This window comes from Pyxicephalus adspersus, chromosome 5 (genome assembly GCF_032062135.1).
Source record: "Pyxicephalus adspersus chromosome 5, UCB_Pads_2.0, whole genome shotgun sequence".
Lineage (NCBI taxonomy): Eukaryota > Metazoa > Chordata > Amphibia > Anura > Pyxicephalidae > Pyxicephalus > Pyxicephalus adspersus.
Window position 1 is genome coordinate 136,012,578 of NC_092862.1, and position 20,814 is coordinate 136,033,391.

Sequence of the window (20,814 nt, forward strand, 5' to 3'; positions counted from 1 at the left end):
TAGGTCTATAAACCTATGTCTCATAGGGGCTCACAATCTAAAATCCCAAAATAATCATGCATCATTAACATAGTGTATGACCAATTTTGGGGGGAAGCCAATGACTTACTTCCTGTTTTTGGGATATGGGAGGAAACCCCATGTAAACAGATTGTAATTATCTGGGCAGTGTCCTCTCCTCCTCCTGTGTCTCTGTCTGTATCTGTCTGTCATTTGCCCCTATTTAATGTACAGCGCTGCATAATATGTTGGTGCTATATACTCTTTAATATTATTATTAATATAATAATAATATTAAGATAGTGTGCTGGCCAAGTTTTGAAGCTGGGACCCAGTGCTGGAGGGCCAAGACTGCTGACCACTAAACCACTGGACCATGGTTTATTACCTAAATACCCAGACACATATATTTACTATATTACTTAAGATAAAAAGGTTGTCTAGTACTTTTTAAAGTTTACCTGTAGTTTTGTTAAAACTATTATACTGCTGCTTAGCCACTAGTTACATGTAGCTGGAGCTCCAGGTTTAGTTTTCTGGGCACCTAGGGCACTCTAGTATTTTTATAACTTCAATGTGAAAGTTTTGTGTTTTGGCCTAGTACTTACTATACCTTGCTACTAATCATTGAGACCCAATCGCAGTGGGGCCACAGTGAGGTATTGGAGAGACCTCAAATGTAACTACTTTTTGTGTTGGGAACAAAATAACCTTCTGGGAGATCAATATACATTTCAAGGATTATTAGAAACTTTGCAGCGAATCCCAACCTTGCTCTGTTCTGAAGAAATATCTGTTTGTTTTGTTATGTCCTTTGCAAAATAGTTCTGAATAGGATTTTCTGGTTCATTTTAATTAGTTGGCAGACTTCCCGTCTAATGACGTTTAATGATGATGTCTAATGAGGAAAGCTGCGGTGTCTGCATTCCTTTAGCAGTAATTACCCTAAGAGAGTTTCTCACCAAAACTAAAATTCCTTTTGCAGGGTGTTTGTCAGATAATTTTACCTTGTCTTACCAAAACACAGGGGAGGTCCAAAGTTTGACTTGTATCTTGGTACAGACTTCTGGGGAGATCGGTATACCAATCACACAAGCAGGAAATTACATTACTGGTCTTGTATCTGACCCTTCCTGCAGTTTTCCATTGCAGCCATTCCTGCCACTTCCAGGTAGCCTGCAGTAAGTGGGGCTGCTGGAGCCCTACCTTAGCTCTGCTTTTGCATCGGCTTTGTGCTACACACTGATTTTATCACAGCTACTTCTACAAGATTTTGCAAAGACACTTTAGGCCTGATTTATTAAAGCTCTGAAGAGGCTGAAGAGGATACACTTTCATTAGTGAAGCTGGGTGATCCATCAAACCTGGAATGAATATTATCCACGATTGAAAAGATTTGCTAACAAATAGCAAATGACTTTTAGGAAATCCATTCCAGGTTTGCTGGATCACCCAGCCTCACCGATGAAAGCGCAACTTCTCCAGCCTTGGAGAGCTTTAAAAAATCAGACCTTTTGTGCACACGAAGTTGATTTATAACTTTTGTGACAATTGAGCAACACATTTAGGAGTTTTTATGCTCAGAATTCAACTTTAAGTAATTGCAGAACCAAGAGTTGGTTGATATTGTATTGATCAGCGAGTCTGGTACTAGGCTGGGAAATGATTTAAATGTTTAGCAGGAAGGCTGGGACCCATTGTATTGCCTACAGCAGCTTTGCAGAGCACAGTAGATGAGCTCATTTGTAATTGTCCACACTTATGCCAGAAAATGATAATAGTAGAGATCTGACATTCACACGAGTGCTGAAAACTAGCTACTTTTATTGTACATCATTCACTGCTGAGATCTTTAGGATAGCTGTGTGATTTAGGATTCATTATATTACTGTAATTGTGGCCATCTCATAAGAGACAGATGAGCTCTGATATAATTGTTTCACAGGAAATGAAAAATATTTTAATATGCATTGGGTGAATTCAAAGCCTTCGGAAAGCGGTTATTACATGACAACCTATACGATCAGTCAGAGTCCTTCTTACCTGATAAATGAGGTCACTTGTTTTGTAAGGACATTTTTGGACTGTTTTAATTAAAAGGGATAAGTCCCCTTTTTTTAAAATAAGGATCATGTTAAGAAAACGAGCCAGGTACATTTTATTTATGGTGTATTCTTAGACCTTAAATCCTTTTCTTTCTGCTCATCTCCAGGGATGTGTTCTGTAATTTTGCAGAACTCAGGCTGACAACACTTGGTTGGAGTGTTGTCAGTTTATTGTTAGAATTTTTGGCAGATCAGCAGTTTTTTCTAAGGACAAGACATGGGGGAAAATGTGCAGGTATTATTGCAAAGATGTACTGCATATATATTTTTGCTTTGATTTTGCCCATAAATATACTTGGAAAAAGATGTAATTCCTGTTGGTTACATTAAAGAAGACTTAGGGAAATTATGATGACCACACAAGTCCTTTATGCAGGCTCTGCCGCTTTTGCAAGAAAATAAACTTACCTGGTTTGGAAAAAAACGTAGCTGTCATTAATCTATCATGGGCATCACCATTTGTACTTAGTCTTCTGGGTTCTGAAACCTCTTCCTCAATTGGCCAGGCCAGAATTAAGTAACCACCTTGTGGAAGTTAATTTGTTCTCTTCATACAGGGATACCCAGCATTGTGCACTGAACTGCACACGTGGAGATATTGCAAACAGGCAGATAAGTATAATGTATTGCAGAAAGGACATAACCTATCCAGAAAAAAGACCAGCCTGCTTGGTTACAGGTTTAGTTCTACTTTAAAAGTTTTGCAAGAGTAATAAAAAAATGCATGTTAATGTAAAGAGATCAATTGAGTTCTTAAGATCCTATTGGACTGTCATCTTGCATGCTCCAACATATGTACGTTTCAGTGTGCTGTGCAGGTGATTGGAGTGCCATTCAACATGGGTGGCAAAGTGTTTATGATGGGTTATTGTGTATTGCAGTATTATTATTATACTGTATTTATATAGCACTAACATATTACGCAGCACCTTACAAAGTAATGTCACTAGCTGTCCCTTAAAGGAGCTCACAATCTAATGTTCCTACCATAGTACCATCTTTAATACAGTCTATCGCCAAATTTCGGGGGAAGCCAATTAACCTAACTGCATGTTTTTGGAATGTGGGAAGAAACCGGAGTACATGGAGGAAACCCACTAAACATGGGTAGAACCTGCAAACTCCATCCAGATTTGAACCTGGGATCTGGCACTGCAAAGGCCAAAATGCTAACTTCTAAGCCACCATGCCACCCATACCATGCTGTCTGTGCAGTATCACAATTGTCTACCCCGTTACCACAATGCACTTGATGAAGTCAACTGACACTTGCTAAATCTGACATGGACATCAAGGCATCAATGACTCCTGGCCATGAAAAGATTAAAGCGTCAGGGAAGAGAGAATATTATGTCCAGTAAATTTCTTTCAGTTCAAGAAAAGTGTGAAAGGACCCAAGGCTTTCCAGATAAAGATAGCACTTGTTTCTGAAATGCTGCAAAATGTGTTTCACCACAAGGACACTTCTTATTTATACGATGTCTCCAGCAGTTCTGGGAAATATCATGGAAATGAGAAGGTGATTTTCATCCGCTTTTTCATTGATCCCTCAACACATTGCTGGTGTGCTGCAGAACTCCGGTAGAAAGTTAAACCTATTTGCAGACTGCGGTTGTTGATTTGGCCTTTTTGACTCTTCTTAGTTGTAAATGTCAGCTTTAGGATTGTGCGAGGTTGTGTTTTATAGTTAGTACTTTTAGTAAGGTATATAAAACTCAAACAATAAAACTATGCTAGGAGGTAAGGATTTTTGGCAGAAGAGACATCCAACGTCTCTTCTGTCAGAAACATTCCTCCCCTATGTGTGTTCTACAGCACATGTGGCATGCAGTATTCACTCCCTGCTCTTACAGATGGCAGGAGCTGGGGATGATGTAACGTGTGCACATGTGCTGAAGTTACTTTGTCATTGGTTGCCCAATGACCCAATGAAGTAGCAGCAATAAAGGTAGTGGTGGTAATGGACTGGACCAGCAACACACAGCCCTGGAGATGGGCTGACTTGTAAGGTTAGTGTGTGCCAAAATTTGCAGTTATTCTGTACCTAGCTCAAAATTTTGACACACATCGGTTTATTTCTGCTTTAAAAAGATGCTCTCACTACTACAACTTGAGGAAAAGTGTAAGGTTTCCCTAAAAGAACTCTCCACCACCTTCCATCACCACCTTCCTCTGATCTCCCCTATTACTCTCCTCTGCTAAACACTGTACCTAAACCATGTGCTCCATGTCATCCAATGTCAGAGCTTACAAAGGAGTAACATGTATCAAACTTTCCCTGCTTTAGATAAAGTGTGGAAGAATCGAAACTTCTCACTTTTTTTTTTTTACTTTTTTTTTGTGTTGTTTGTGCCCCCATTATGGTCATTCACTGAAATGAACTGAAATTAAAGGAAGATCAAAAAAGTTGTCACCAGAAGAGGGCAAGGAATATCTTGACAATGGGATCATTTGTTTCTGTAAAGATTTCCTCTTTTTAGGGTTATTACCATGTTATGTTTTTATACTCTTATGCCAAATTTACCTTATTTAATTGTCCATATGAACATTATCACCAGGACTTGATAGAAAACTTTGAATTTCCAACACCAAAAATCGCTTTCTTGGTCATAAAAGAAAGAACATCTTCCAATGCGGACAATCATACCGGTGACATTTTTCTAAAAGGGAAATTTCCTCACTTAAGAGAGATTTCTTCTGACTGCCTGTTGTATCTACAATGCAAGAAATCAAAGAAATCAAAGAAGTGCTAAACATTTCCTATGTAACAGCTGAAAAAAAAGTTTGAGCTTTGGATATATCTAAAGGAAATAGGAGTACCATATGTCCCCATTCAATAAGCCTACATAAATAACTTACCTGCTTATATCTTTCAAATACTGGTATGTTCCAATATACTTTAATGGCATCATCACCTCCTCAGCTTTGATAGTCAGGTGTCTCACACTCTTGGATGTATTGTGCAAGAAATCATCTAAATATTTCTCTGCAGATAATCATCATGTGTATTGGCAGCTTTATCCTCAAATGAACCCAATCACAGTTTAACCTGTAATTTTTTTCTTTTTGTTTTAATCTGTGCTCAGCTGCCTCTATAAAACAAGCAATACTCCATATTATATTAATAGCATCATTCCACTTAATTAACAATCCCCACTCGGATAATATACCATTGGCGCCCATCTTACAAAAATAACAATAAAAAAGGCTGCTGCAGAAAGTTCATGTAGTGATAAAGTCTGACATTCTCAAGCTGCTTTCTGCCATAAAAAATGCATGAGACATATAATCCCCACAGCTTGTGTATGAGGCGTCAGGTGATTCTCAGTTTAATCTTCCATTAAGACTCCGCTTTATTGTCTCGCTGGAGTTCCCTGAAAAAAGAAGCAGGTGTTGTTATGATACTTGGCAACAATGAATTGCACCGCAGGGATCAAGCAATATAATTTTATACCCAATTTTAATGTTCAGAAAAAAGAAAATCTTCATATACCCATACCATATAGAATGCAGAATATTGTGCTATATGTCTGGAGAAGTTGCCTATTTCTGTGTTTTATACACCGAAAGAACTGTAGGGTTGTGGAACAAAAACTTTTTTTCCTGGTTTTGGTAGAGCAGGGAAGAGTTATGTTCCTTATGAGGTTTTTATTGCTGTCTGTGTCCCCATTGGGGAGGTTTCCTCTCATTACTTGTCCCAATGGCATCGTAAGACTCGATGTGTGGCTAAATCTCTTCAGCAATGTAAAGCAATAAAGAAAACTATTTTACTTGAGAAGGAGAAGGTTATGGCCTCTTTCTAGTTTATATTGCTGTGCTTGTCCCTGTCGTTCCCCATTTCCTATCTGTAAGACATTAGTGACTGGGAAAAGGATCGACTTTTGTCTTTTTTTTTCTTTTTGATTCTATGTCTGGACCTTCGTAGCATGCTAAGAGACCTTGGAAAAAAAATTCCCCAGTTGCTTGTGCTGATTGAATTTAGTAATTTTGTATAGGATTCCCAATACCCTGCAGTGTTCTCCCCAACTCCTTTTACCTGGGTGCACCACCCAGCTGTTTTTGGGTGGTTACTGAAAAGTTGGGTTACAACACAGGGGCTGACACCTACCTACAGCTTCCTACCACCTAGCTTAAAGAAACTTCTAGTGAGAATACTGTCCTAGATGGTTGGGTTGAGTGACCTTTAATATAATTATTTAGAATGTTGGTTGCTTGAATTTAATGGCTTTGGATAAAAAGTTTTAGAACATTGGTTGGGTTTTGTGACCTTGAATAGAATTTCCCAATACATTGCTTAGATTGATTCATTGACCTTGGATAGGATTCCTCAGTATGTTGACTGGTGGGTTCAGTGACCTTCTTCAGTACAATGGCTGATTTGGTTCAGTGACCTTGGATAGAATTCTATTGAAGGTTAGTTGATTGGGTTTTGTGACCTTGGATAGAATTTCTCATTTAATTGTTTAGTTAGTTTCAGTGACCTTGGATAGAATTCCCCAACATGTTGATTGATTGATTCAGTGACCTTCTTCGGTACAATGGTTGGTTGGGTTTAGTGACCTTGGATAGAATTCCTTGGAAGGTTGGTTGATTGGGTTTAGCAGCCTTTGGATAAAATTCCATAGAACAATGGCTGGTTGGGTTTAATGACCTTAGATAGAACTTCTAAGAACGTTGTTTGGATGGGTTTAGTGACCTTCCTCAGTACAATGGCTGGCTGGGTTCAGTAACCCTGTATAGAATTCCTTGAATGGTTGGTTGGGTTTAGTGGCCTTGGATAAAGATATTTAAAAAAAATTTTGGTTGGGTTTAATGACCTTGGATAGAATTTTTCAGCACGTTGATTGGTTGGGTTGATTTACCTTCCCCAGTACCATGGGTGGCTGGGTTTAGAGACATCAAATAGAATTCTTTGGAAGGTTGGTTGATTGGGTTTAGTGACCTTGGATAGAACTTATGTTGCCTGGTGGATTTAGTGACCTTCTTCAGTACAATAGTTGGCTGGGTTCAGTGACCGTGGATAGAATAATTTGGAAAAATAGTTGGTTTGCGGTCTTGAATAAAGATCCTTAGAACAATGGTTGGTTGGGTTTAGTGACTTTGGATAGAATTTCTTGGCATACTGATTGGTTGGGTTCAGTGACCTTTCTCAGTACATTGGTTGGCTGGATTCCATAACCTTAGATATAAGTCCTCAGTTGGTCGATAAGTTGTTTTTTCAGTGAGGGTCTTTCCTAACTACCTATTAATCTAACCACTTAACCAAACCCTTAATATAAGTTCTAAACCTTTCATTACCCCTAACATTATTTTTAACTGTAATCAGTACCAAATTCCAGGACTCTGAAAATACAAGTATTGTCAAATATAAAAATGTTTTCTTTGTAGCACAGTCAAAGTGTCCTAGTCTGAAATCGGAAACTTTCTCAAAAGTGGGCAGGTGGGATTTGTGTTTATTTACAGCAATGATGTTGACAGACATGCTTGTATCCTGTTTATTAACAACTGGCCAAGGCTACCCCTGACCACATTTCCGTTTTTACACAGCTGAAACCTTCTCTGTCACACCATGTTATTTGCAAGCAGCAAAAGCTGCCATGTAAGTTGTAGTCTATCACATTCTATTCCACTGCAATAACAATCATAAGCTGAATAGACCCTTTCCACTGTTATTTTTATTTCTTTCAGGACTACCTGAAAAAGGAAGTAATGCTTACTATAGGTCATAGTAAGTCCAGGTTCATGAGCATAGAAATATTGAAATACTTTATGCTTCTATTTTATTTATTTATTTTTTTGTCAAGCCAAAAATCTGATGTATACAGAGCTCAGTATCTCAAGGTGAAATTTACACCCATAAGTTAATGGGTTAGTGCAGTGAATCCTCCACTTTTACTCCACTTTACATGGCCCTGTATGTATGGGTGTATCCTGTATGAAAAGTTTATATGTAAAATAAAGAGTTTATACACAAAGAAAACATAACAAAAACGTTCAAACCTAATAAAAACTGTAATGAGAAGTGTCCCAAATTAATTGGATTTGCTTTAATTAAGGTAGAAATTTTAATGTAACTTTTGATCTGTGTGTCTGGCTACTTAATTAAAGTTGTGTTTATGATATACATGGGGTAAATTTAAAAATCTGTATATTCCATTCAGCAAAGAAAAGCACATTTAACAGGAGGTTGGTTGTAACTGGCTTTTTAAATACCATCTGATAGTTACAGTCCTTTTGAAGTGTAGAATTAGGTTGAGAAGGGATGGAACAGAACACATTTAGGTATTTGTTTTGTCTGTAACCCTGCTGGACGCCTCTGTTTGCCCTGGTGACTATTATTACAGAGGGTGACGAAAAATCCAAAATGGTATAGTTGTCTCTGGAACAAGATGAAATCTTCATATGGGGAAACTTGTTCTGTGTTGACAATTGTTCAAGTGAAATTTCTCTCACTTCCTGTTGCATCTATCGGATAGAAAGCGAAAGGAAATCTCAATAAGAGGATACAAACTGCACAAAAAAACTGTCATGGTTGAACCCTCTCTTTCTATACATGGCTGAATGGTATTGGTATTCATTGTACATACACTGTATCAAGATGATCTCTAACATGTCCTTTGGTGTTCATAAGAACAAATCCATTTCTTCAGATTTTCCAACTGCTGCAAAAAAAAAAAAAATCATTGCATTATTAAGATTTCTATTGATAACAAAAACACATTTCATTTCTTTTTTTCTTATACTTTTTTACTTTGGTGGTATCTACCAGACTTTTGTTTAGCAAACCCAGTAGAGGTCCATAATGAGAGTAGAGGGATCCTATAATGCTATGTGTGGCTTCTCTGGGAGAAAATCTAGCAATATCTATCTTGGTGAAGTCCCAATCTCAGATCCCAAACTTTCTGGCTATCGTATATATTTACCAGCTGGCCTTGTACTCTTCCCTAAGGTGCTGTAGTCCAGCTTGACAATGCAACGTTCTGATCTGGTTGATATAATATAGTGAAGCTATAGTACCTGTCTTTGTATAGTGCCTATATTTGTACTTGATGTAGATCAAAAATGAATAAATGGTTACTTGATGGCATGCAGACAGAATCTGTACAACCTCTTAGAAAGAAGAAAAGAGGACATATAAATAAAATGTACAGTTTACATATATTACAGTGGTATATATAGTGCAGGAAGGCAGTGTTATCAATATAGAGCTGAGGTCAAGTGCCATGACCTTAAACTAGAAGAAAGAGTTCTAGAGTCGAGTTAAAAAGTATTGTTATATCAGAAGTAGCAAGGGATGCTTGTAATAGAATACTGGCAGAGGTAGTGAGTCAATCAGGATTATGCAAGCGTAAAAATTCTTTCGATAAAGATGGGGCTATCTTACGCACAAAATCTTATAACTAATGAGTAGAGTAGGCTTGATGGACCACTTGGTGTTTTTTCTGTGAAACGTCTTCAATAATACAAGTTTAGTTATGGAAGATTGCTACTACTATCTATACAGCACCAAAAATGTACCCTATATTTATAATAATCTTCAGTTCAAACGGGTGATGTCCGGGTCCGCTGTGCTTATTTTATTACCCTTTAGGGCAATGTACAAATTGGTTAAGCTGTACCAATAACACACTGAAAAGTAAGGGATGATCTCAGTATTCTGTATCGACCAATAAGACTTTTTATTGACCTAAAAAGACAAGACAAGTTCATTTTGCTTTTTGCCGCATTGAAGTTTATTTGTATCACAGGACAGAAGGTAAAGAAATGTTCAATCTGATAACAATTAGGTCAGAAATTCACTAGCACTTGACTTGACAAATTGACTTCTGAGAAAAACATACATAAAAAGTAGGTCCCTCAACAACTGTTTAACATATGTGATCTACAACATAAGACATAAGGAGGACATTAAGTAACTTCACCACCTGAATTCCATTATGTCTGTAACCCATTTGTGTCTCCTGTCCCGTTCAATCCATTTTGGATAAATGAATGTATACAAGATGCTCCTCTGGGAATAATTCAGGTCATCTTGCTGTCTAAGTTTGTGGCACAGGTTACAGAATTGCCTGTGCTACATGTCTGGGGCATGAATATTTTACAAAGCCTCTTGGGAGACCATCTTGCTCCGTACCTCCTTTACCACATCTGTCATTGCACCATGTAATACATGCTGATGTCATCCATTTTATTCTTAATAAAGGGACACTATCATTATTTTTACAGCTTATTTTTTTAAGCCTTATGAGCCCAACACCAACATGCTAAACTTCAAAGGGTAGCTTTCCTTTTTCTTTCTTCTGTATAGTGCACTGGATTGACCAGAGCATTGTCCACTAAACAAAATGTTGTGCCTTCATATTACAGATGATTGTTTCACTTGTCTTAACCATCTGTATACCTCAGCTCAGTGGGTTAAAGTGAATATTTGACAGAGAAAATATTTTTGGGAGTAGCATTGTATAAAGGTTGTCTTCTTTTTAATCTTACGACCTCTTATTAGGGACCACCAATGTGTTTTTGGAAGGTTCTTGAGGACCATTAGCTCAGAGCAAGACCTTAAATTAAACCTCACCTATATATAAACTGAAGAAAAGACATGACAATGCCCACTTTTATTTTATTATACAGAAAAAAAAGCTTCTAGGCATCTTTCATTCCATTTTATTTTTTACTGGGAATTGGCTTTCTCTTGCTTGTTGGCTAAGCGCCACCAGCTACCATCCCCTGTCTAATGAGAATAACTTTAATGGCCCCTAAGGCAGTCACACTGAACAATGGAATAGAATTTGGCAGAGCTTAATCATGAGATCAGGCCAGTTCAAAGAAAGTGAAAACAAATCGAAGATATGCCAAAAAAAAGAAGCTTTTTATGAGTAATAAAGGTAACGTTGGGTTCCCTGTAGTACCTGCTCCTAAAGAGACCTTGTCACCAGTTCAGTTCAACTACAAACTTCTCATTAAAATGCAAAAGAGTCTATTATATAGACCTTCAAAAGACCAGCGACCAATGGTGGTTGTCACCATCGATGTCACTCAGTAGACTGAAATCCCCTTTGTTTTTACCCCCACAACTTCAGTTTATGTAGGGAGAAGTAAGGGGAGGATTGATGGAGCCTGGCCAACACATACTGGATAGTTCCAGGAGAAGAAAGGTCTTTGGGGTTCAAGAAGGCTTGCTATAATAAAGAATCAACTTGGCGTAAATGAAAACATTTTTTGTATGAATCGGAAAATGTTGGAGGAAAGCATCTAATTCTGTGCTACATGACACATTTTTAGGTTGCTGACAGGGTCCCTTTAAGTTCCATTTCAAAACCTTTACCTGAAACACTGATTCACGTTCAAAATTGTGTTGGCTTGACAACCATATCTTTAGGATTTAGTTAATTTCAGTCCTATTTTTAAAACGATATTAATGCTTTACAAAATGTGATTAAAAATGACTTTTTGTTGACCCAGATATTGGAAATTATCTTTGATGATAATTATAGAAAGCTGTGTGTACTGTGTATATGGTGATCGTGTCCCTGCTAAGGAAGCTTGTCAACCATTCCAATCACATAACTATCATGAACATCACCCAAAAATATATTTCTTTATTTTAATTAATGTTCTATCTTTTTCTCCTTCAGCCAACAAGTCCTAAATTTGGAAAGGCCGACTCGTACGAAAAACTGGAAAAGTTAGGAGAGGGCTCTTATGCCACGGTGTATAAAGGCAAAAGCAAGTGAGTCTTACACCCTGTTTTTGTGTGTTTTAATATTCATGCATGATACATGTTTAAAGTACTTCTAATATAATATTGTGTAGCTTTATGTATGAAACTGATTACCAACTAGAACCAAATATATATGCTGGGACCTGACTTCTGCTTTTAATGATGCAGAATGTTGTTCCATCAAATGCTCAGTCATTGGAATTCTCCCTTTGTTATTTAGGCTATGTCCCAAACACAAGGGCAATCTGACATTACATCAAGCAAAACATATCATTATACCTTGATATGCATAGTTTAATAAGCTTGGACACAGTTGGATGGTTTTTAGACACTTGGGGTGGGCATTTAAGCAGGGTTTCTTCTATGTTCTTGTATGCACACATGCTTCTTGATGTATGAATAAACCAATGTATGAAACGCTAATAATATTGACATTTTAAAATCTAAAAACAGAAAATATTGTGTTGTGACGTAGCACTATATGAACAATAAAAAAGGTTATTGAATTTAAGTATTGAATTTAAGTAAAAATAAAGGTTCTAAAGCAAGCCATGAGCTGAATACAAGGTAGACTGTGTACTTGTTTAAGCCATTGGTCAACAAGCAATGCATTTCCTTGTAATACAGGAGAGGTGATCCCAAATACTTCTTTGCTGCCTCAACTTTTCATATATTAAAGTATCAGTACTACTTATACCCACCCATGCTTACAGCTGACAGTCATATCTAAACTCACCAAAAAATCAGAGGTATATAGGAAAGCAGATCCACTTGTATCTTTCATTAGAAGATAACTGAATTCTGCCTTCAATTAATTGGATTGAATTTAGATAAAGTTAATTTGTTTAGACTTTTTTTTACAGCTGCTATGTTTTCAGATCAGTTCACTTATTGACTTTACTTGTTGCCAAGGATAGATCTTTAAATAATAATATGCTCCAATTAGCCAAACTCATTTTTTTTGCACAGAAATAAAAGTAAATTTATATTTAAACATTATTTGCGGGAAAGCAATATGGCCAATTAGTATGCAGAAACTGTGATCTACATAATGCATTGCTTGTTGTGTTTTGAACTTCATATGAAAGAGAGAGCAGGTGGAAGATAAGAGAAGGGTTACATGGCAATGGTGGTCGTAACAAAGAGAGTAGAAGGGCAAAGAGTAGGAAAGAGCTCACAAGGGATGGTGGGATACATAGAGAACAGAGCATAGGAGATGGTGGGGTATAGAGAGAGCAGGGAATAGAAGATTAAATCCCAAAAGGATGGTGGAGTACAGAAAGCATAGAGTAGGAAGGAGGTCACAGAGGAATGGTGGGGTACATAGAAAGCAGGAAGGCTGTATGGGGGGGGGGGGTACATAGGAATAGGGGTGGTAACAGAGGGCAGAAAATGGGGAAATGGTCACAGATGGATGGTGGAGTATAGACAGAGTAGAAAGATCCCAAAATGATGAAGTACAGAAAGCTGAGAATAGGACAGCGGACACAGAGGGATGGTGGTGTATAGTGAGAGCAGAAATAGAGAACTGAGCTGGATATTGATCAGAGTAGTAGTGAGGTACAGAAAGCCAAAGACAGCAAAGAATAGGAGAGCGGTCACAGAGGAACGAAGAGGTACAGAGAGCAGAGAACAGGAGAGGCATCACAGAGGAATGGTGGGGTACATAGAGAGCAGAAGAGGACAGATAATAGAAGAAATTTCAAAGAGGGATAAAGGGGTACATAAAATAAGAGAGAGATTACAGAGAGAGTGTAGGGTGTAAATAGAGGGCAGAATGATGGAATAGAATTGGAGAGATACCACAAACAGAAGGTATATAATAGGGTATATATAGAGCAGAGAACAGACGTGATCACAGAGGAATGGTGAAGTACATAGAGAGCAGATGCAGGCAGATATAAAAGAGCATAGAGGATTGGGGTACAATGAGAGCAGAAAGGGGAAAGAAAATAGAGAAGATCTTGGAGTGATGGTGGGGTACATAGGAAGAAAAAAGAGGGCAGAGAATCACAGAGAGATGTAGGGTCTATTAGGAGCAAAGTTGGCAAATGGATAATCGAAAGATCACAGGGGCGTGGTGGGGTACACAAAGAAAATAGAGTAGAGGATACATCACACAGTAATGATGGGGTACATAAAAAGCAGAAAGGGGGCAGAAAATAGGAGAGAGCTCACAGAGGGATGTGGGGTCCCACAATTGGGAAATGAATAAGTGAGAGATCACTGGGGGATAGTGAGATACACAGAGAACAGAGAGAAGGAGATAAATCATAGATGAATAGTGAGCTACCTAGAACACTTTTGATTGGCAAGCATCATTTGGTTTTCCATATCTAAGACTTTGGGAAACATTAAATAGCATGCAGTATGTGTGATTGGGTATCTATCCCCTGTATTGCCAACAGGTTAACAGAAAAACTTCCCAGGTCACTGGATTGCCAACAGATGGGTGTAGGGTGAACTGGTGCCACTAAATGCTTGGATCAAAACTTAAACCTGACCTAAATGGTTTTTCAGCTAACAAAAATGCTAAATTGCTCCACCAGCTACTTGTGTTAGTCCTCAAACTGTACCATGGTGCCTCCGAAATCCAAGTCTTAGGTGATACAACCTAAACAGCTGTAAGCTCCACACCTGCTTTTCAGCTGGATAATTTTAGATCTTTAATGTGTATCACTGACGTTTCGGAGGTAAATGACGGGTCCATATTTGGCCTTGGTCAAGGTTTCAGTGGGGCCCCACAGGGTCTCAAGTTTAATTTAAAGACCAACACAGGTACTTCCATCCCTTCGGCACTGTTGGTACCTTTCCTGCACAGTAACAAAACATTTCTTTTTCTATCTTTTTTTAGAGTAAATGGAAAGCTTGTGGCACTGAAGGTGATAAGATTACAAGAAGAAGAAGGAACGCCATTTACTGCAATCAGGGAAGGTAAGAAATGTATTGTATGACCTGATGTATTGGTAGACACGCTAGGTATACTCCGGAGCTGGAAATTGTAACATAATAATGTCTGGTGACTTAAATTTCATACCACATTGAGCATCCAGACACATTAGAGGTTCTGAGGGATGTACAAGGTCATTTTACAGCACTTATTGTAGTAAACTTTTCACATGCTTATTTCTCTTCAAAAACTCACTTGTCTGCTACTGGAGGATTATAGAGAGAGATGCCTTGGCCAAACAGTTTTTGATATTTTCCATATTTGCTTCTCTAGACAAAATGGTATCACTCTACTTGCATATCTGCGAATTGGACTGGGTCACCAAACGACTGGAAAAAAATCTCTGGGGGGCTCCAGTCATATGGCTCCCGAAATTATATTTTTTTGTGCCATAGCTGGAGTCACAAGACAGCCAGTTGGCCCTCTTGGTACAAAATATGCAAATGTACCAATTATTTACCTGGCACAATAGCATACCGTCCATCAGTCCCATGATTTGCCATCCCTAAGCCCGTCAACTATTTGTCCTATTGAGCCTCCTCCCTTCCGCTGGTGGGCTGCAGGACCCAAGTCTGACCTTGGTTATCTATGTTTAAATCACAACACCAGAATGGCAAACACGCCGACAGATGAAGGAATGCTAAGGTACGTATTTCAGGCATCTAGGCATTTGTTCAGAGTTTTCCTATAAGCACAATATTGCTCCCCCACCATTGAATCTGTCCATCAACACCATTAACGAGATATCCGCACTCGGCAGAATTCTTTACAACTTTATCTTATTGTAGCATGCGGCACAAACGCCACAAAGGATGACAGCGGCACGTAATCCTTGTGCCAGCCTTTTATACAACAGGCTGCATTTTAGCATCCGGAATGTGATGAACCTTTGAATTGCACAACAGATGACTTTGTTCCCCATCATGAAACGCCATGATCGCTTTTCTTCCCTCAGTAAAAACTATGTTGACCCGACACACTACACGTATGCAAAATGGAATCTCGAGACCAAACGTTGCCGTCGTCTTTTATTTCCCTCTCACATTCTGTCCTTTATTATTGTTTTATCAGCGTCAATGCCCACTCGTTGATATTTTCAGTATAAATTGGCTAACCTGCGGAGCGAAGCTTTGAGCCTTTCTGTTAGGCCCCGATTACAGGGTGAATGGAACAAAACCAGAGAAGAAAGAGGTGCAAAAAAAACGCCTCTGTAGCCATACAAAAGGAGATGGAACACTATTTTATTTTTTAGAGCGAGATTTACTTATTCAAGTTGCTATGATCAGATCTGAGATCCCTGGGGTGCCGAGCTGAACAGGAAGAAAGAGCGCCGGCGGCGGTGGCGGGAATATAATGTATTTATGGCAGGATATGTGAGAAGGAGTAGCTACAAATAAGCTGCAGACATTATGTTTTATATATCTCAGGTCAGCCGATTCAACAATAAAACGAGGAAATAGGAAGAGGTCGTCTGTAAAATCTTTTTATGGAGGAGAAATCTTTGTTCCCTGGTGTGAGGTGCAAAATAAGATTTGGTTTGAACTGATATTAAAAGAGTAGGTGTGCATGTCGCACCTGTCATTGGTTTAAATGAGGGGACAACATCCCCAGTTAAAAAAAATAAAGATTAGGGATGAGGGAGCATTGACTGGCTCACGGAATATGTGAACTCACTAAAAGCTTTAACATGGAATTTCAAACGTTTGATATTTTTAAATCTGCGGGCGACATTAAAATAATACCTGGTGATCCTAGAATGAAAAGTTATTGAGTTACTTACCTGCGGTGTGTCAGTTCTTGGTCCTTACAGATTACCATGCTGTAGTGTGTCAGTGCTGGGTCCTATACGCATTTGCATGCTGCAGTGTGTCAGTTTTATGAGTTACTTACCTGCGGTGTGTCAGTTCTTGGTCCTTACAGATTACCATGCTGTAGTGTGTCAGTGCTGGGTCCTATATGCATTTGCATGCTGCAGTGTGTCAGTTTTGGGTTCGTATGAGTTAACAAGCTGCAGTGTGTATTTAGTGTTCCCGCAGTTCACATGAATCGCATAGAATGTATGATGTATTTTGCTTGCAGTCAGTGACTGCTGGCCAGATGCTGCATCTTCATTCACAGATTGTTCCAGATTTTTTTCATTTGTCCCCCGTGGGCATCATACATCAATGCTATTATTGAACTCAAAATATTTTATGTTTAGAATCAATTCCACGATTCCCAGTACACTTTCTGCAATGAAAGAGCTGATGTGTTTGTATGGGGCGCAGAAGGAGCACCCAAGAGCCTCCCGGGTTGCGTGACGTAGGTATCCCAGGGAGTTTTGTGCTCCTATTCATTCTCAATAGCCTGGGGGATCGAGAATTAGGGGCGGTGCTGTATCTTTATTTTTTTTTTTTTTAAAAAAGGGTGTTGTACTTTAAAAAAACAAACAACATAATTTTTACTCTACATAAAAGGATTGTCTACCCTTTTATGTAAAGTGAAAAATTTGAGTTTAGGTACGCTTTAAGTGAGCAAAACTATGATCCCAGAGAGTTGGCCCTGGAACAGGTGTCCCTTGATTAGGAATGCTCTGATTGTTGATTAAACAATTAAGAGGGAGTCTGAGGATTGTAGAAAAGAGCTGCAGGGGTTTACTCACTACATATCTGTGTAATATGTTGGCTCTATAAAATCCTTAATAATAATAATAATAATAATAATAATATTTGTGTACTGTGTTCTACTTTGTATTGTACAGCAGCTAAGGATTCTACAAAGGGAACAGGGGGAGGGGCGCACCCTAAAAACCACCAGCCAATAGGAAACCCCCTCTACTGCAATCCTTAAGAATGGCGGGAATTACAAATTACCTGTTCCTTAGGAATACAGTGGGGAGCACTCCCATTGGCTGGCGGTTATAGGGAGCGCCCCCACTGAACATGAAATCTGTCACAAGGATATTCAAAAAATGCTCAAAGATATTTTATTAGATTTCTTCTCAGTTGTACACAGTGGTAATCAAGGTAAGTGATTGCAACGAGACGTCAATACCCGATCAAGCACAAATTGATTAGTGTATGGCCAGCTTTAGGGAGAGGAAGAAGCCTGCATGTGAGGAATAAATTAAGTATTGTATCATGTTCCTGACCAACCCCTACTTTTGGTGCATTGGGCCCATGGCAAGGGTCTTTTTTTCTTGCTGCCCTAAGTTAGGCTTTAAATACTAAAGGACGTTTCCTTGAAAGCTTTAACACAGTGCAGTAGTACACAGCATTTTATATACGCGCCTTAATGCATCAATTCAAAGTCCTCTGTGCTGCATAACCCTGCACTGCCCAAGTACTGGAGAAAGTTTGAGCCAAGTGCTTACTTTTCCATAAACATAATGTAATGAATAGGCAGATGACCTCTGGGAACACAGATTTCACCGCAGCAGCTGAGATCCAAACAAAGCCGGATGAGAAATTCTCGGCTAGTTCAGCTTTTCAGAGGTTTTCTGAAAATTTATATACTGAATGTGCAGACTGCAATTATGGCTTCACACAAAGTGATATTAAATGGGAACAATTCAAGAGACTTTGAGGTCCGTCAGTATTTTATTTGTGTTTAGAAAGGAACAAAATATTGAAATAAAGAAGAAAAGGGAACGTTAGTATGAGATAAAGGGTAAAAAACAATACACAAAGTTTTTCAAGTTTCACCCCTATGTGGCCCCCAATGGTATCTTTTATTTGTTTTTTTAAAACTTGCTGGTAAGGTGAGGTCTCACTTCTGGGTCGGCTTCATTGATGCCGAAAGTGTTACCAGCATGGTTGCATCTGCAGCTTTTTGTGCAGCAGTACATAGTAAAAGGGCGTTGTAGTGGTGCCAGCATGCCATTTACTCACAGCATGCATTCATTTTGTGACACTGGGCTTTATTCAACCAGGAAGGCTGAACTGGCAGAAAATAAGTACTCCAGGGGACAGTGCCAGATTAAAGGTAAATTTTGCAGCCTGAGCTGCATTTGTTTAATAATCTGTGGTATGGGGGCATTTATGAGAGTTGGGGGTAACATTTTGATTTTCCCGCCAGAAATAAACTCCAGTTTCCCCACACAAATTCAGAAACAGCCAGAACACAAACGCACATCTCACACAATGCCACGCGTAGCACTAAAGCATGCATTTCTGCATCAAAGCTCTACCCAGGTGGGAACAGGCACTTAATGTCCATATCGACCTAAGTAGAAATATGGATAACAATGGACACAGTTGTATTATTAATTTAATATAACTCCTTAAGGGTTCCCTAAGTGACCCCAAGTTTGTGCTTGAAGCCGTTACAAGTTTTCAAAAGTAATCCTCAATGAACTGTTCCCTGCTCTGTACTTGCACAATAAGAACCCATCAAGAGCATTGCGCTCGGCCCCAATCTTCCTGCACAATGTCCATCTGCTGCCACAAAGCATGCAAGGAAAAGCCCTCGGCTGACAAAGAGCCGCAGCTGCTGCTTCTTGGTGCTCTATAAGCACAGAATGCGCCGCTCCATCCTATTTCAAGTAAAGTACGAAGAATGCGCGTCTGGATTGTAAAAAAATAAAAGAAATATTTCTGCCATCATTTGACGTCAATAGGTCCGGAGGAGCTTTTCAGAGCAGATCCACAAATGCGTCTGCAGAGAACCAGAAGGGTCTGCTTAAGGTTACTTATAGAATAACAGTTTTTGAAACACAGACAGAAGTATGTAAGCAATGTGCAAAGAGTGACAAAGTAAAGAGATTTCCCAAGAATCTGCGTTTATTTAATAGAATGCAAATAAAAGAGCAGACGAAAAAACCTGTCCCTTCCATTGTAAAAAATCAGAGCTAGTGACACTTTCCAGGCCTTAAAGGACACCTGTTGTGAGGGGTGCCGATGCTTTAAGCAAAATTCTAAATACACCCATTACAAATACATACATGGGAGCTGTTTAACCTGCCCATGATTTGTATTTTTACTCCTGGCATTTATGAAGCTTTGCCACACAGTAGAGCCCTGTATGAGCAGGCAGAACATTTTTCTGTGCTGCAGTTATAACTTTTTTAGGTCTCCTTCCCACCTGATTGGACAATAAAAGGAAAAGCAGCAGACTGATGAACTCATCCCCCTGTCACTCTTTTCTGTTAGCTCACTTCCTGTAATGATACTTCCTACCCCAGCCTGAGTTTTACTGTATAGGTACAGTCAGGCTGGGAGGAAAGTAATGGTGGATGTCCTCCAGCTGGGAAATACAGCAGGCAGTTTAGCAGGGAATGGTTAGATCTGCTATATGTGTACCCATCACAGTCATTTCCCCTGCTATCTGCACTAGTGATCATTGTCATAAGGACAGAAACTGAAGGGAATCCCAAATGTTTGAGTAATTTCCAAAGCAAAAAGTGAGGGTAAAGCTTTTAGTTGGAGACACCTGTTCTAGTGACGAAAGACTTCCAAAAGAATTTCCCCAACTTTCACTGATTTCCTTTAGTTTCTTTTGTGCTTTTGGAACAGGAAATGATGGGAAATTTCAGCAATAGTTGCAGGACAGCAAAAAAATAACCCAATACTATTAGCACAGATCTAACCCTTTCCCAAGCTATTCAAAATTATAATGAAGTTTGACTGTACATATAATTTAATTTGCACGCATTATATCTGCCCAGATTCTACTTTCCTACAAAGTTATTAAACTACAACCCTAGAAATAGGAAATTTTGACTTTTCCTTCATGTTGGCTCCAGGCAACAAAGAAATATTTTAAAACACATCTAAAAGGGTTTAATACAATGACACATCCTAATGAATCCCTACACGTTTCGCCAGTTAGAACATAAAGGGAAAACAAAGGTAGGGGAACCAATAGGTGACTACAATGGCATTCCTTCAAAAAACATAGATTCTTATAAAAAAACATATATTTTGTCAGCCAAGAAGATGATTGTTGAAAATCTACAGTTAATATATTAGTATAGAAGTAAAAAAGTGTACAAATTCCTCTATCATTTTATTTGCAAGGCCACATCCCTAATACAAGCTATACTTTGAACAAAAACACAC

At 38.7% G+C, this 20,814-nt stretch overlaps 1 protein-coding gene across 6 annotated transcripts in view; it reads left to right on the plus strand.

Annotated features, from left to right (window-relative positions):
* The window catches only part of CDK14 (cyclin dependent kinase 14), a 272,155-nt gene that overhangs the window by 82,111 nt on the left and 169,230 nt on the right, over window positions 1-20,814 (plus strand). For all 6 annotated transcript variants that reach the window (XM_072412822.1, XM_072412821.1, XM_072412827.1 and 3 more), the window contains 2 exons: window positions 11,741-11,835; window positions 14,681-14,760. In XM_072412822.1, coding sequence (XP_072268923.1) covers window positions 11,741-11,835; window positions 14,681-14,760 — 175 coding nt within the window. The remainder of the gene's footprint in view (window positions 1-11,740; window positions 11,836-14,680; window positions 14,761-20,814) is intronic.